General features: G+C 41.3%; 1 protein-coding gene across 1 annotated transcript in view; it reads right to left on the reverse strand.

Moving 5' to 3' along the window:
* AOAH (acyloxyacyl hydrolase) overlaps positions 1-13,387 on the reverse strand; it is a 181,636-nt gene that overhangs the window by 158,171 nt on the left and 10,078 nt on the right. Inside the window, exon 2 of the mRNA XM_034644821.1 lies at positions 4,939-5,034. Coding sequence (XP_034500712.1) covers positions 4,939-5,034 — 96 coding nt within the window. The remainder of the gene's footprint in view (positions 1-4,938; positions 5,035-13,387) is intronic.

Genomic DNA, 13,387 nt, shown 5'->3' on the forward strand with positions numbered 1-13,387 from the left:
ACACTTTCAATGCTATCCCGATCAAAATACCGAGGACATTTTTCAAAGAACTGGAACAAATAGTCCTTAAATTTGTATGGAACCAGAAAAGGCCCCGAATCTCCAAGGAACTGTTGAAAAGGAAAAACAAAGCTGGGGGCATCACAATGCCGGATTTCGAGCTGTACTACAAAGCTGTGATCACAAAGACAGCATGGTACTGGCACAAAAACAGACACATCGACCAATGGAACAGAATAGAGAACCCAGAAATGGACCCTCGGCTCTTTGGGCAACTAATCTTTGATAAAGCAGGAAAAAACATCCGGTGGAAAAAAGACAGTCTCTTCAATAAATGGTGCTGGGAAAATTGGACAGCTACATGCAAAAGAATGAAACTTGACCACTCTCTCACACCATACACAAAAATAAACTCCAAATGGATGAAAGACCTCAATGTGAGACAGGAATCCATCAAAATTCTAGAGGAGAACATAGGCAACAACTTCTATGACATCGGCCAGAGCAACCTTTTTCACGACACATCTCCAAAGGCAAGAGAAATAAAAGATAAAATGAACTTATGGGACTTTATCAGGATAAAGAGCTTCTGCACAGCCAAGGAAACAGTCAAAAAAACTAAGAGACAGCCCACGGAATGGGAGAATATATTTGCAAAGGACACCACAGATAAAGGACTGGTATCCAAGATCTACAAAGAACTTCTCAAACTCAATACACGAGAAACAAATAAACAAATCATAAAATGGGCAGAAGATATGAACAGACACTTTTCCAATGAAGACATACAAATGGCTAACAGACACATGAAAAAATGTTCAAAATCATTAGCCATCAGGGAAATTCAAATCAAAACCACACTGAGATACCACCTTACGCCAGTTAGAATGGCAAAGATAGACAAGGCAAGAAACAACAATTGTTGGAGAGGATGTGGAGAAAGGGGATCCCTCCTACATTGTTGGTGGGAATGCAAGTTGGTACAGCCACTCTGGAAAACAGTGTGGAGGTCCCTTAAAAAGTTAAAAATTGAACTACCCTATGACCCAGCCATTGCACTACTGGGTGTTTACCCCAAAGATACAGACGTAGTAAAGAGAAGGGCCATATGCACCCCAATGTTCATAGCTGCATTGTCCACAATAGCCAAATCATGGAAGGAGCCGAGATGCCCTTCAACAGATGACTGGATTAAGAAGCTGTGGTCCATATATACAATGGAATATTACTCAGCTATCAGAAAGAACGAATTCTCAACATTTGCTGCAACATGGACGGCACTGGAGGAGATAATGCTAAGTGAAATAAGTCAAGCAGAGAAAGACAATTATCATATGATTTCTCTCATCTATGGAACATAAGAACTAGGATGATCGGTAGGGGAAGAAAGGGATAAAGAAAAGGGGGGTAATCAGAAGGGGGAATGAAACATGAGAGACTATGGACTATGAGAAACAAACTGAAGACTTCAGAGGGGAGGGGGTGGGGGAATGGGATAGACTGGTGATGGGTAGTAAGGAGGGCACGTATTGCATGGTGCACTGGGTGTTATACGCAACTAATGAAGCATCAAACTTTACATCGGAATCTGGGGATGTACTGTATGGTGATTAACATAATATAATAAAAAAATAAATAAAAAAATAAAAAAAAATAAAATCTAGTTTGCTGATATAAATGGCTACACTGGCTTTCTTTTGACATCCAATAGCATGATAGATGGTTTTCCATCTCCTCACTTTCAATCTGCCGGTCTAAAATGCGTCTCTTGTAGGCAGCATGTAGATGGATCTTGTTTTTTCATCCATTCTGATACCCTATGTCTTTTGATTGGAGGATCTGATCCAATTACATTCAGAGTGATTATCGAGAGATATGAATTTAGTGCCATTGTACAAACTGTAGAGTTAGCGTTTCTGGTGATTCTGTCTGGTCCTTTCTAGTCTTTGTTGCTTTTGGCCCTTTTTTCCTCCACTCAAAGAATCATCCTTAAAATTTTTTGCAGGACTGGCATAGTGGTCATGAACTCCTTTAGTTTTTGTTTGTCTGGAAAACTCTTTATCTCTCCTTCTATTCTGAATGGCAGCCTTGCTGGATAAAGGATTCTTGGCTGCATATTTTTCCCACTCAGCATGTTGAATATTTCCTTCCATCCCTTTCTGGCCCACCAAGTCTCTGTGGGAACTTGATCTGTCTTCTTCCCTTAGAGGTTAAGGACCTTTTTCCCTTGTTGCTTTCAGGATTTTTCCCTTCTCTGTATATTTTGTCAATTTGACTATGATATGCCTTGGTGCTAGCTGGCTTTTGTTGAATTTAATGGGAGTTCTCTGTGCCTCTTGGATTTTGATGTCTGTGTCCTTCCCCAGATTAGAGAAGTTTTCAGCTACAATTCATTCAAATAAACCTTTAGCTCTCTTTTTATCATCTGGGACTCCCATGATACAAATGTCATTACGTTTTACCTAGTCACTTAATTCTCTAAATCTACCTTCGTGGTCCACTACCTTTCTTTCTCTCTTCTTTTTGGCTTATTTTTTTCATAATTTTATCTTCTGTATCACTGATTCACTCCTCTGCTTTGCCCATCCTCATTTTTATGGCCTCTATTTGTGTTTGCATCTTTGTCGTAGCATTTTTAATTTCAGCCTGACTAGATTTTAGTTATTTTATCTCTGTAGTAAGGGATTCTCTAATGTCTTCTATGCTTTGTTCAAAATCCAGGTAGTATCATTATAATCATTGTTTTAAATTCTAGTTAAGACATCTTATTTATATCTGTATTGATTAAATCCCTGGCCATGAGTTCTACCTCGTGTTCTTTCTTTTGGGGTGAATTCCTCCATCTCATCATTTTGTCCAGAAAAGAGGAAAGAGAAAAAAGAACTACAAAAACAAAATAAACAAACAAAAAGAAAAAGATAAAAAACAAGACAAACAAAACCACAAAACAAGAAAACAAAACAAAACCAAAACCAAAAAAAAAAAAAAAAAAACCCCAAAAAACAAACTAGATCCTGGTGTGCTTTGGTCTGCTTCTTAAAAGAATCTAGATCCCAAGATAAAAAATAAAATAAAATGAAATGAAAGTAGACTATATATATGTATATATAAAAATATATATAAAATATATCTATATATGAATATATATAAATATATATAAAATATATCTATATATGAATATATAAATATATATAAAATATATCTATATATATGAATATATATATGAAAAGTATAGGTACAAAAATTTAAAAAATAAAAAAAGGAATTGGAAAATAAATATAAGAAAATAAAAAATAATAAGAATAAAAGAACTAAAGAATAAAAGTAAAAAGGAAGCTCGATTCTATTTCCCCTAGAGCTGAACCTTTGCAGCACTCTATGATCCATAAACTTGGTGGGAGCTAGCTGGTTATGCTGGTCTTCTGTGGAAGGCTGCATTGATTCTCAGGCTAACCTGTCTCTGTGGAAACACCTCTCCCGGGCCCAGAGGGGCGAGGCTTGGTGTAGGGGCTCCAGCCTCCACTAGGTGGCGCTGATTTTGCTTCCTGCAGGATTTCAGGGCTGATGGGGGGATGAATATGGTGGTACCCTGCTCCAGCCTCGGAGCTGAAAGTTCACATCACCTACTCTTCTGAGAGCCCTCACAGAAAAGCAATCAGTCACCATATTTGTGTCCCCGGTTTCTGTCAGAACCCTGCATTCACCCTGCCTGTGTTCAAGCCTTTTTATCTCAGGCAGGTAACCAAGTTTCAAAACCAAATTTCAGGGTCCCCCGCCCCCCGGACCACACTGTTCCTCTGGGGGAGGTTCTCGCCATGCTTGCCTGCCGGTCCCAGGAAAGCGGTCCCCAGACCCCATGGCGGCTCACAGTTTATAGCAGAAAGCCGGCACGAAGACCCACTGCTCTCTGCGGGCTTCCTGCTCCAACGCCCGGGAACAGAACAGCACCTTGGTGCCACCCTCTTCCTGCGACCCAGGGGATCCTCAGACCGCCCTGTCACTCCCGGAATTCTGCCCCTCTTGGCCACCTGAATGCCTTTAATCCAGGCTCGTCTCCCACGGTAGGGAACTTAAAAGTTCAGATTTTGCGTCTAATACTTAACGGTAGCCTGCCCAAGCAGGCTCCCTCCCCGCCCCGGTTTCCACAGCTCTGTCTCCCCAGAGTATTTCCGCACCTCCTAGGTTCCAAAGGGTGGTGGCTTTTCTACTTGCAGACTTGCAGTTTTGTTCTCTCAGACCTCCGACTTCTTGGGTGTTCAGAATGACTTGGTAACTAGCGGTGTTTGAGGGACAAGATGAGCTCAGGGTCCTCCTACTCCTCCGCCATCTTAACTCCTCCCGCCCACAGCTTAAGTCATCAATTAGTTCCTTTNTTTTTTTTTTTTTTTTTTTTTTGAGGATGGGTAAGATGATTTTATTGAGATCCTGTTCAAATCCATGGAATGTTCCCAGATTATTTTCCCAGCTGGGGCTTTAAAACCAGTTGTCTTCTCAGCCTAAACAAAGCTCTGTGTTGGTAGGGCTGTGGTGCGTCTGGGAACGTGTATGTGGTTAAAGTAACATAAATCATTGAAAATTATCCATTTTTTAAATTATTTTGACCTTCTTGGTACTTAATGCAATGAACCCCAGTTGGGCAAATCCTCGTAAATGTAACACATGAAATAACAATTAGCCAGTCTTCATTTTATTCCCTAAATGTCCACAGCAATCTCATCCTGCCATGATGGAAAACGAATGTCGGGGAACAAAACTTCCTAGAGCGGTTTTTGTGTGTGTGCTTGTTTTAATTTCTATGAGCCTCGTAACAATATCAACTCACATAAATAACTCAATCACATTCTCCATAAGCAGGTGTAGGGTATAAACTCACTCATGATGCCTCAAGAATCAAATGAAGGAGCAGACCCACAGCTGCATGACCCTTTCTGTATTTACCTGGCAGGTAGCTGCAGAGTCTCTCCATCGAGGCCTCCACCGTGGAGTTGTGTACTTGAGTGAGCTGTTCAATCACGGATACTACCGCCACACAGGCTGCAAGGGGAGGGGGCAGAAGAACACATCAGTGGTGTCAGAAAGAAAACCATGCTGGAGGGCCAGGGGAAAGTAAGGGATACATGTGTGTCCTTAGGAACACCAGCCTTTCCACAACCCAGAACTTTTGTTTGCTATGCCTTTTAAAATCTGCTATGTGCATAAAGGCACTGGGAGTTGTAGTGAAGTGTGAAGTGTGCTAAGATGGTGTGTTTGAGGATCAGAAAGACTGGTTGTCAGTTCAGTTTTGCTACTTGGAAGCTATTTGACTTTGCGGAGGTAACTGAATCTTTGTTTATTTCTATTTTGATCACATGGGAGAAAGACATGGCATTTAGAGAAGATGGTGCAGACATAAACCAGCCAGCACTGAGTAGAAGCTCAGTAGACATTGGCTGCTTTCCTCTCTCCTTTTCTTCCTTTTTGCAGTAGATGGCTTCATTGTGAATAGGATCATTCCCACCCCATACATGCTCAACTGTGACCTAGGGTCAGTTTTTTAATTTTAGAAAAGTGGTGGAAATTGCTCAGCATTTGGAGTGAGAAGACCTGGTATGGAGTCCTGCCCTTGAATCTTGGACTCACCATCCAGGCTTTCTAAGACTTGGTCTCCTCACTGCAAAGTAGGTAATAAGTTTCTTATAGGTCTGCTGTAATGATTAAGGGAGATAACAGTGCGATGAATGTGCCTTTGAAATCATAACACTATTGTAAAATAGCATTTTACCTCCCAGCTGTAAAGCCCTCTGCTTGAAAGCATGTACCAATATAATAAGTGTCTAGAAGGAACCTCAGATTAAATCAGAAATATATTCCTTCAGCTACCTTGATATATAAGTGTATAGGCCTAGAAATGCTAGGCTGACACCCCTTAGAAAATTCTTTCACCAGTCTTGATCTCCTGAATGGCTGGGGAAGCCCAAACCTCCTTTTTCCAAAGGGAGGGGACTCTTTCTTCTATACACAAAGGGTCGGTTGGCCAAAGATCAGTGAGTCTGTGAGAGGAAATTGTTAGGTCTCCTTGAGATAAGAGGAGTGGCATTTATTAGCAGAGGTTGGTTTCTAAGGAGCCAGAAGAAGGCTTATATCCCAAATGAAGAAGTTCCAGGGTGCCTGGTCCAGTAGTAAGCTTGCTATTATCCATCTGCTCAAGGATCTGAGAACCCAAATTCACTTGCGGTGTCATTAAAACCAGATTTCTACCAGGACCCCTTGAAGGAAGGTAGCTGATAACAGATGTGATAGTACAATTGAACATTTCTAGGCAGATAAAGCTGGACAAAGCTGAATTTACCTAATCTGAGATAGTGTGATCTTGAAAACCAGTCTTACTGTTCTGAGAGCACCCGGGCATTTATCAACATCAACTATCAAGGTTGATTAGATGTGCTTTTAACCTAATCCATGCATTGAAGTTTTTATTACACGCAATGAATTTAGTAGCTAATACTTATTAGTACTTTATGGTCTAAAAAGCATTTTCATATATATTTTTATTTTAAAAACAACATTTCAAAAATACAGATGCAATGCAATCTCATTTAGAAAACAAAAAAATACAGAATAGTGTAAATGAGATAAACATCATTTAAATCACCCAGAGTTAAACCAATTTCATTTTTATTTTAAATATATAAGATATATTTAACATATGTGAATATATTCAACATTTATAATATACTTTTATACCTTAGTTTATGTCTGCCAATCACCTCTTAAGTTAGGTGAAGCCAAATAAATTTTAATAGCTGCAATTGAAAAACAATTATAAATAATTATATTGCAGTGTGGTAAGAGGATACAGTGTGGTATCATTGAAAAGGGAAAGGCTTTGAATTAAAAAGTAAGCTTGGGTTCAAATGCTGGGTCAGTCAGTTACAAAGAGTGCAACTTGAAGCAAATTACCTACTCTTCTGTAACTTCATTTCTGAGAGTTTAGAGTTGGACCATAAGTTCTGGAGGGTGGGAACTCTGACTCTGAGTGCCTGATGTAGGGCCTGGTTTGAAGCTGGGGACAGAGAGGTTTGCTGACTTGACGCAAGCTGATTGAGAACTACTGGAGTGACATTGCAGCTTTCAGTTGCTGGGGGTCTCCATAGAAGCTTAATGGGTGCACGTAAAGTTGTATTCCAACTCGGTCATTCTCCCCAACAATGTTGCTTACTCTGTTTTGTCTTGTTGCTGGGCACAGGGCATGGTTGTACTTCTCATTGTGGTGTGAAGCAACCAGTGCTCTATTGAGTCAAACAGCACACTCTGTAGCAAATAGTCATGACTTGCAGCTCAGGATCAAAGAAGGCAGTGCAGGGGCACGTGGGTGGCTCAGACAGGTGAACGTTTGACTGTTGGCTTTGGCTCGGGTCATGATCTCAGGGTCATGGGATCGAGCCCCGAGTCTGGCTCCAAGCTCAGTGGGGAGTCCGCTTGGGACTCTCTTTCTCCCTCTCCCTCTGCCCCTCCCCCACTTGCACACGTGCACGCATGCACTCTCTCTCTCTCTCAAATAAATAAATCTTAAAAAAAAAAGGCGGTGGAGATTGGGTTGAAATCTTGCATAACAATCACTTCATCCGCCATTTCATCAATGAACGCTTCACCCAGAGTGATCTTAAAATACAAGTATGCCTTAGTTTTAACCAGGGATTGGAAGGATCAATGCAAAGCGAACAGTGCTGCTCAAAACCAGCCTGCTTCTTTGTACTTACAGATGTGGGTTTTTCTTATACTCGGAGGAATCCCGTCAAGGACTCGTATGACTTTGGTGGCTTCTTAGCACTGCTTGCTAAAATTGGAAATCATTAGATAAAAAGGAGCCCCCCCCCAAAAAAAAAGTCAACTATCTCTGAAGATCGGGTGGATCTTGCTGTTACCCTCACTCTCCCTTAGTGGAGAGTTATGATCAAAAGGGCTCTGCAGAAAAGTGGGTAATGGGGTTTGAAATATGTAAACGCCCAGGTTGAGCTCAGCTTTGATTTGAGTCCTGCCGACTTGGACATCCCCGCCCATTTCCAGTGGGCTCAACTCCCCTTCCAGCTGGATTGTTAATTTAGCGTCTGCAGTGAGGTGTGTTCTGAAACATTCAGTTGGCAAGAATGGAGAAATTGACTTTTCTGTAGTTTCTAATAAGAGGTTCCATGGGCCTGACAAGCTAAAGAATGCTTCCCTTGGGAGAGATGCATGAGCAGAGTAACTCCTCCCATTATAGACCATTCTTTGGCTGCTAATAAAAGGCCCGGCTCTGCTAAAGTGAGTTTGTCCAAGCTACTGTTCATTTAGGAAGTGATGAGAACCGGTGAGAGCTGTGCATTTTGCTCAGTGGTCACCATCTGAAACCTCACATATGGCAAATCTCTTCTCACATGGCTTCTGAGACTAATGAGTGTAATTGAAACAGACACTCCTGATATTGTAGGAAAAGACGTGAACGGGCCCACATAAAAACATCTGCCACAGGGATCTGCTTCTGGACGCATACCTCAGGTAGGCTGCAGACTACACTCAATGTTTTTGAAATGAAACAGGATTCTTGCAAGTCTAATTATAATCATATCTGTGCTGGCTGGAAATGCAGCCACTGCGGAGAGCAGGCTAAAAGATTTCCCATTTGTCTGAAGCCCACACTTCATGGAAAAGCCTGGAAAGCACTTGGCACTGGTCAGAGCCAGGGTCAGCATGACTACACTTCCTTTTTGACCCTAAATGGGGGCATAAATAATTCATCACATAGCTGGAGTGTGCCCTACAGTTTATTTTATTTTATTTATTTATTTTGAGAGAGAGAGAGAGTGAGAGAACGAGCGAGCATGAGTGGGGTAGAGGCAAAGGGAGAAGCAGACTCTTGGCGGAGCAGAGAGCTGACGTGGGGCTTCAATCCCAGGACTCCGGGATCGTGATATGAGTTGAAGGCAGACACTTACCTGACTGAGCCACCCAGGTGCCCCTGCCCTATAGTTTTCAAAGTGTTTTGCATACATTATCATCTCATTCAAACTTCACAACCACTCCTAGATGTAGGAATTACTGCTCTCATTTTACGGACCAGCAGACAGAGGCTCAGAGAGGTAGGTAGCTTGCCAAGTATGTAGCTAGTAAACAGGGGAGCCTGGACTGGAACAGGGTATGTATTGAGCTCTTTCTAGATGGAGGCACTATGCTGGGCTCTGGGTGCATGCTGAAAACAAACTGATAGAGTTTCCACCCTCTCAGAGATTATACTCTATTAGAGAAAAGTGATTGTAAACAAGTAAACACAGAATTAAAAATAATTTTAGGTGCTATGACGAAAAAGAGCAAGGTGAATTAGCAGAGGGTAGGAGGATGGGGGTGTTATAAACCTTAGCTAGAGTCAATAAAGAAGGCTTCCCTGTAGAATACACACACAAAAAATGGCTAATATAATGGAAAGGATCATGAGGAGTTGGGACAGGTTCTGTAAGAGGTGGGGGCTGCTGGTGCCCACTTCATGGCATAAAACTAGGAAAGCCTGGCTCCAGAACCCAGTGGTGAAAGATGAGGTGGAGGGAAAGGAAGAGGCCAGGTTCAAGGGATTTGTAGATTTTCCCAGGGATTTTTCCAGAGAGTGATGGGGAACTATGGCTGGGTTTTGTTGAAAGGGGCTGCTGCTATCTGATCTATGTCTTTAAATTATCATGCTGGCTGTCATGGGGAGGGGGAGGACCTTAGGGGACAAAGGTAGGAGCAGAGAGATGAAGTAGGAGGCTATTTTGGTCCTGGAGAGAGATGATGGTAGATCACAGAGACTAACGAGTGGCAGGGGGACAGAGAAAAACAGATCTGGGATCTATTGTGGAGGGTTACCCAATACAATTTATTAATGAAGTGATGTGTGAAGGAAAGAAGTGTGAGGAAAAGTGAGAATCAAAACGGACTCCTTTGTTCCTGGTTTGGGCCCAGGGAGGGGCAGAGCACAGGTTTGGGACATGCCACACCTAGGTTTGGGCCCCACAGTGCCCCTCAATTCTGTTCTCCTCAGATTTCCCTGTTTGGGTGGGAGCAGAGGACATGGCTTTACATGTTTACATTATCCCAGGCCTTTCTCTTGCTGGTGAAAAGAAAGGGAAATAAGCAAGAAAGGTATGAAAATAATCAGTCACAATTATTCTACTCTCTGTCTAGTTTTCCTAAGCTATTACTAACTAAGCCAGAGATGGTAGCACCCACCCCAGGGAGGGAGAGGTAGTTAGGAGAGGAAAAGAGAATGGAAGGGAGGGAAGAGAAGGGAGAAGCTACATTTCAGGAGAGAGTAGAATGTGGGGGTCAGACAGACCTGGACTCACATCCTGTGAGCTGATGTATTTGGCAGGATGGTTAACCTCTCTGAACCCAGATTTTGGCACCCACCAAATGGAATAATAATGCCCACTTATGTGGTACACTAAGCATGGCCACGATGGTTTTGCATTTCTTCCCAGGAGGAGGGGTGACCTACTTCCCAGCATCCAGAGGCCTTGCAGCTACCACTTTTCCCTCTTAGAACTTCATAGCTGTGAGCTTGAGCCAACTTGCAGCAGAGGCCACATGAAGGGAAATCGAGGTGCCCCAGCCAACAGCCTGCCAACTACTAGATTTATGAATGAGGCCATTCTAGATCATCCAGCCCCTGTCATTCCACCGTCTACCAGCTGAATACATCAGCCGGAGTGAACTCAGGGGATACCAGCGGGAGGAACCCCCCCCAACTGTGCCCAGCCCCAAATTGCCAGCCCAGAGAATTGTAAGCTAACGAATGACTGTCGTGGAAGTGTGGAGTGGATTGTAACTCAGTACAGGCTATTGGACACACCCGGCCAAGGCGTTGTGAGACTTAAGTGATCCGACACATAAAAATGCACACGCTGTCTAACAGAGTTGGCATTTCACAAATGCCTGTCAGTTTCTATTCCAACTGCTGAGACCACAGGGCAAAGACATATTCTCCATGACTCTTTTTAAAATAGAAACTGGTCTTTGAGAAACATATTGCAGTATCAATAGTGCGTTTACTTTTCTAGGCTGAAGGTTGATTGATTGCTGATAGCTGGTATTTTCACTCCATTTGGGCAGATTAGGCTCCATGGCCTAACCCGACCATCACCTAGAACATCGTCTTTATGAGAAAATGCTCGGTGAGTTCCAAACTTTGAACTTCCGCAAGAACTTTGGCAATGAGAGAGGGCAATTTCCTGGCGAGAGGCTGAGCGCATTCAAGGCTGAGCAGAGTGCAAGCAATGGCGGCGAGAAGAAATAAGCAAACTGCTGAGAGAGGCAGGGTGGTTGGCTTGGCTAATTTAGAAATATATAAAAAGCTAATAATAAAGAAATGAGAGTACAAGGACAGGAGCCATCCCATCCCGTTATTGATTCAATGCATACTTATGAGCACCTGCTATGTGCTCAGAGGCTTAGGATACAAACGTGAGTAAGAGAAGTCACAGACCAGGAGGGAAGCCGGATGATAGAAAGATCGTCTAGTCCTGGCAGCCTGTAAGCACTATGGTACAGGGACCTGTTAATGCTTTGGAAGCACAGAGGAGGAAGAAACTAACTCTGCCTTGAGTCACTGGTGACAGTTTCCTGGAGAAGTTGAGTGTTAGACAATGGGGGGACCTCATGCAACAGAAGAAGGCAGGAAAGACCTTCAGGAAGACAGGCGTCACATTTTTAAAGACTTGGGTGTGAGAAAGAGAAGAGTTGGCCAAGCCCCAATGTCCATGGGAAAGACAGAGTGAGAGAGATAGGAAGAGATCCCGTCTTGAAGAGCCTTGAAGGGCGGACCACAGAGCATGGGCTCCAAATGCTCTAGAGTCTAGAATGTAGACCAATGGTTTCAAATTTTTTGCTTTGCACCCCCTAAAGGAAATTTGAAAAGCTATGTACCCCTTCCACATTTTAGTGGATGTTAAGGTATTATTAATGGATATCAATTTAAATAGTTGCAAAGAGTATAATTCTAGGCAGACTGTAAACATTATAGTAGAAATCATACATTAATCTCCATGTATCCAAAGGAATCTAAATACTATAGTGATTTATACCTACTCACATCCTTGGAAAAAAAATATAAGCTCACACTCTTCTTTCACAGTGAGAAATTTATGTTGATAATCCCTCTCCTTGAATTCATATTTCAATAAAAAGTCTACTTTCTTGAATTTTTCTTCCACTATAGAATTTTATCCCAATGTATTTTTATGGTTGAAAGTATTTTATTGATTGCACTGTTATACTTCTTAACACTTAAAATATGAATAAAATTTAAATGAAAATTTTAATTTCCTGTGACTATAACTCTAAGTATTAAAAAATTCTTCTGGATAGAGTTTTCATTATTAGTAAAATTAACTTTTCTAAGCAATATGTATTGTCAATTTGATAAACAATTCCTAAGTAATGAAAGTAAAATTTTATTGGAATTGCACTTCTTAATGAGATGATTGGCCTTTTTTATTAGTACTTATATCTGAAGAATAGTATTTACTCATGTAAACAGGCAAGGCTCAGTATCACATCTGTTCCTATTTTTCATTTTTAAAGACGTAGGTGCTGAGAAAACATGTTTACTTAAGTAAAAGGACTTTTGATAGAGCAATGTCTCTCAATTCTTTTACTCCAAATGTCAGAAATCTTAAAGTGATCTATCATTGGAAATTATTCCAAATGATCCATCACCTGACAACTCCATTAAGTGCCCCTTCAATTGTGTTGAAAGTGAGGAACTAGAAATGACCTGACTTGCAAGAACGTTTGTTACCTAATCAATGGAGTCTTTCTTTTTCTCAATGTCTGGGAAGTATACTAAAATATGAGAAAGTTTTACTAAGACTCCTCTTTTAATTATACCTATTACAACTCACCTAGAGAGAGCTTGTTAGAACTTAATATACTCAGAAAGAATTGGGAAGTTGAAATATTGTTCTTTTCAATACAATTTTGCCTATATAATATTTTAAGTAAAATCTTTTATCTTAATGCATACTTCACATATATTTTTGTCAAAATTGGAGCTGCAGATTTAGTTCATCAGTTTATGAGAAATGTCCTCTGTATAATCCGAAATGGCAAGTCAGACCTTATCATTAAAACCATTAACTAATCAGATTATATTTCAGAAAATGTATGGCTTCATTTTTTCCTTTCACTTCTGTATTTGAATTCTCAAATAGAGATAGAGGACAGATGGATAGAAAAACGGATGAATGGGTGAGTGGGTGGGTAGGTGGATGGACAGATGGATGAGTAGAAAGACGAACAGGCTGATGATGGATGGAGGGATAGATAGGTAGATAGATGACATTTGGATATACAGAAATACTAGATGATCTTTGACTATGCCCAACAGTGTTTATGTACAAAC

The sequence above is a fragment of the Ailuropoda melanoleuca genome, chromosome 1 (genome assembly GCF_002007445.2).
Source record: "Ailuropoda melanoleuca isolate Jingjing chromosome 1, ASM200744v2, whole genome shotgun sequence".
NCBI lineage: Eukaryota > Metazoa > Chordata > Mammalia > Carnivora > Ursidae > Ailuropoda > Ailuropoda melanoleuca.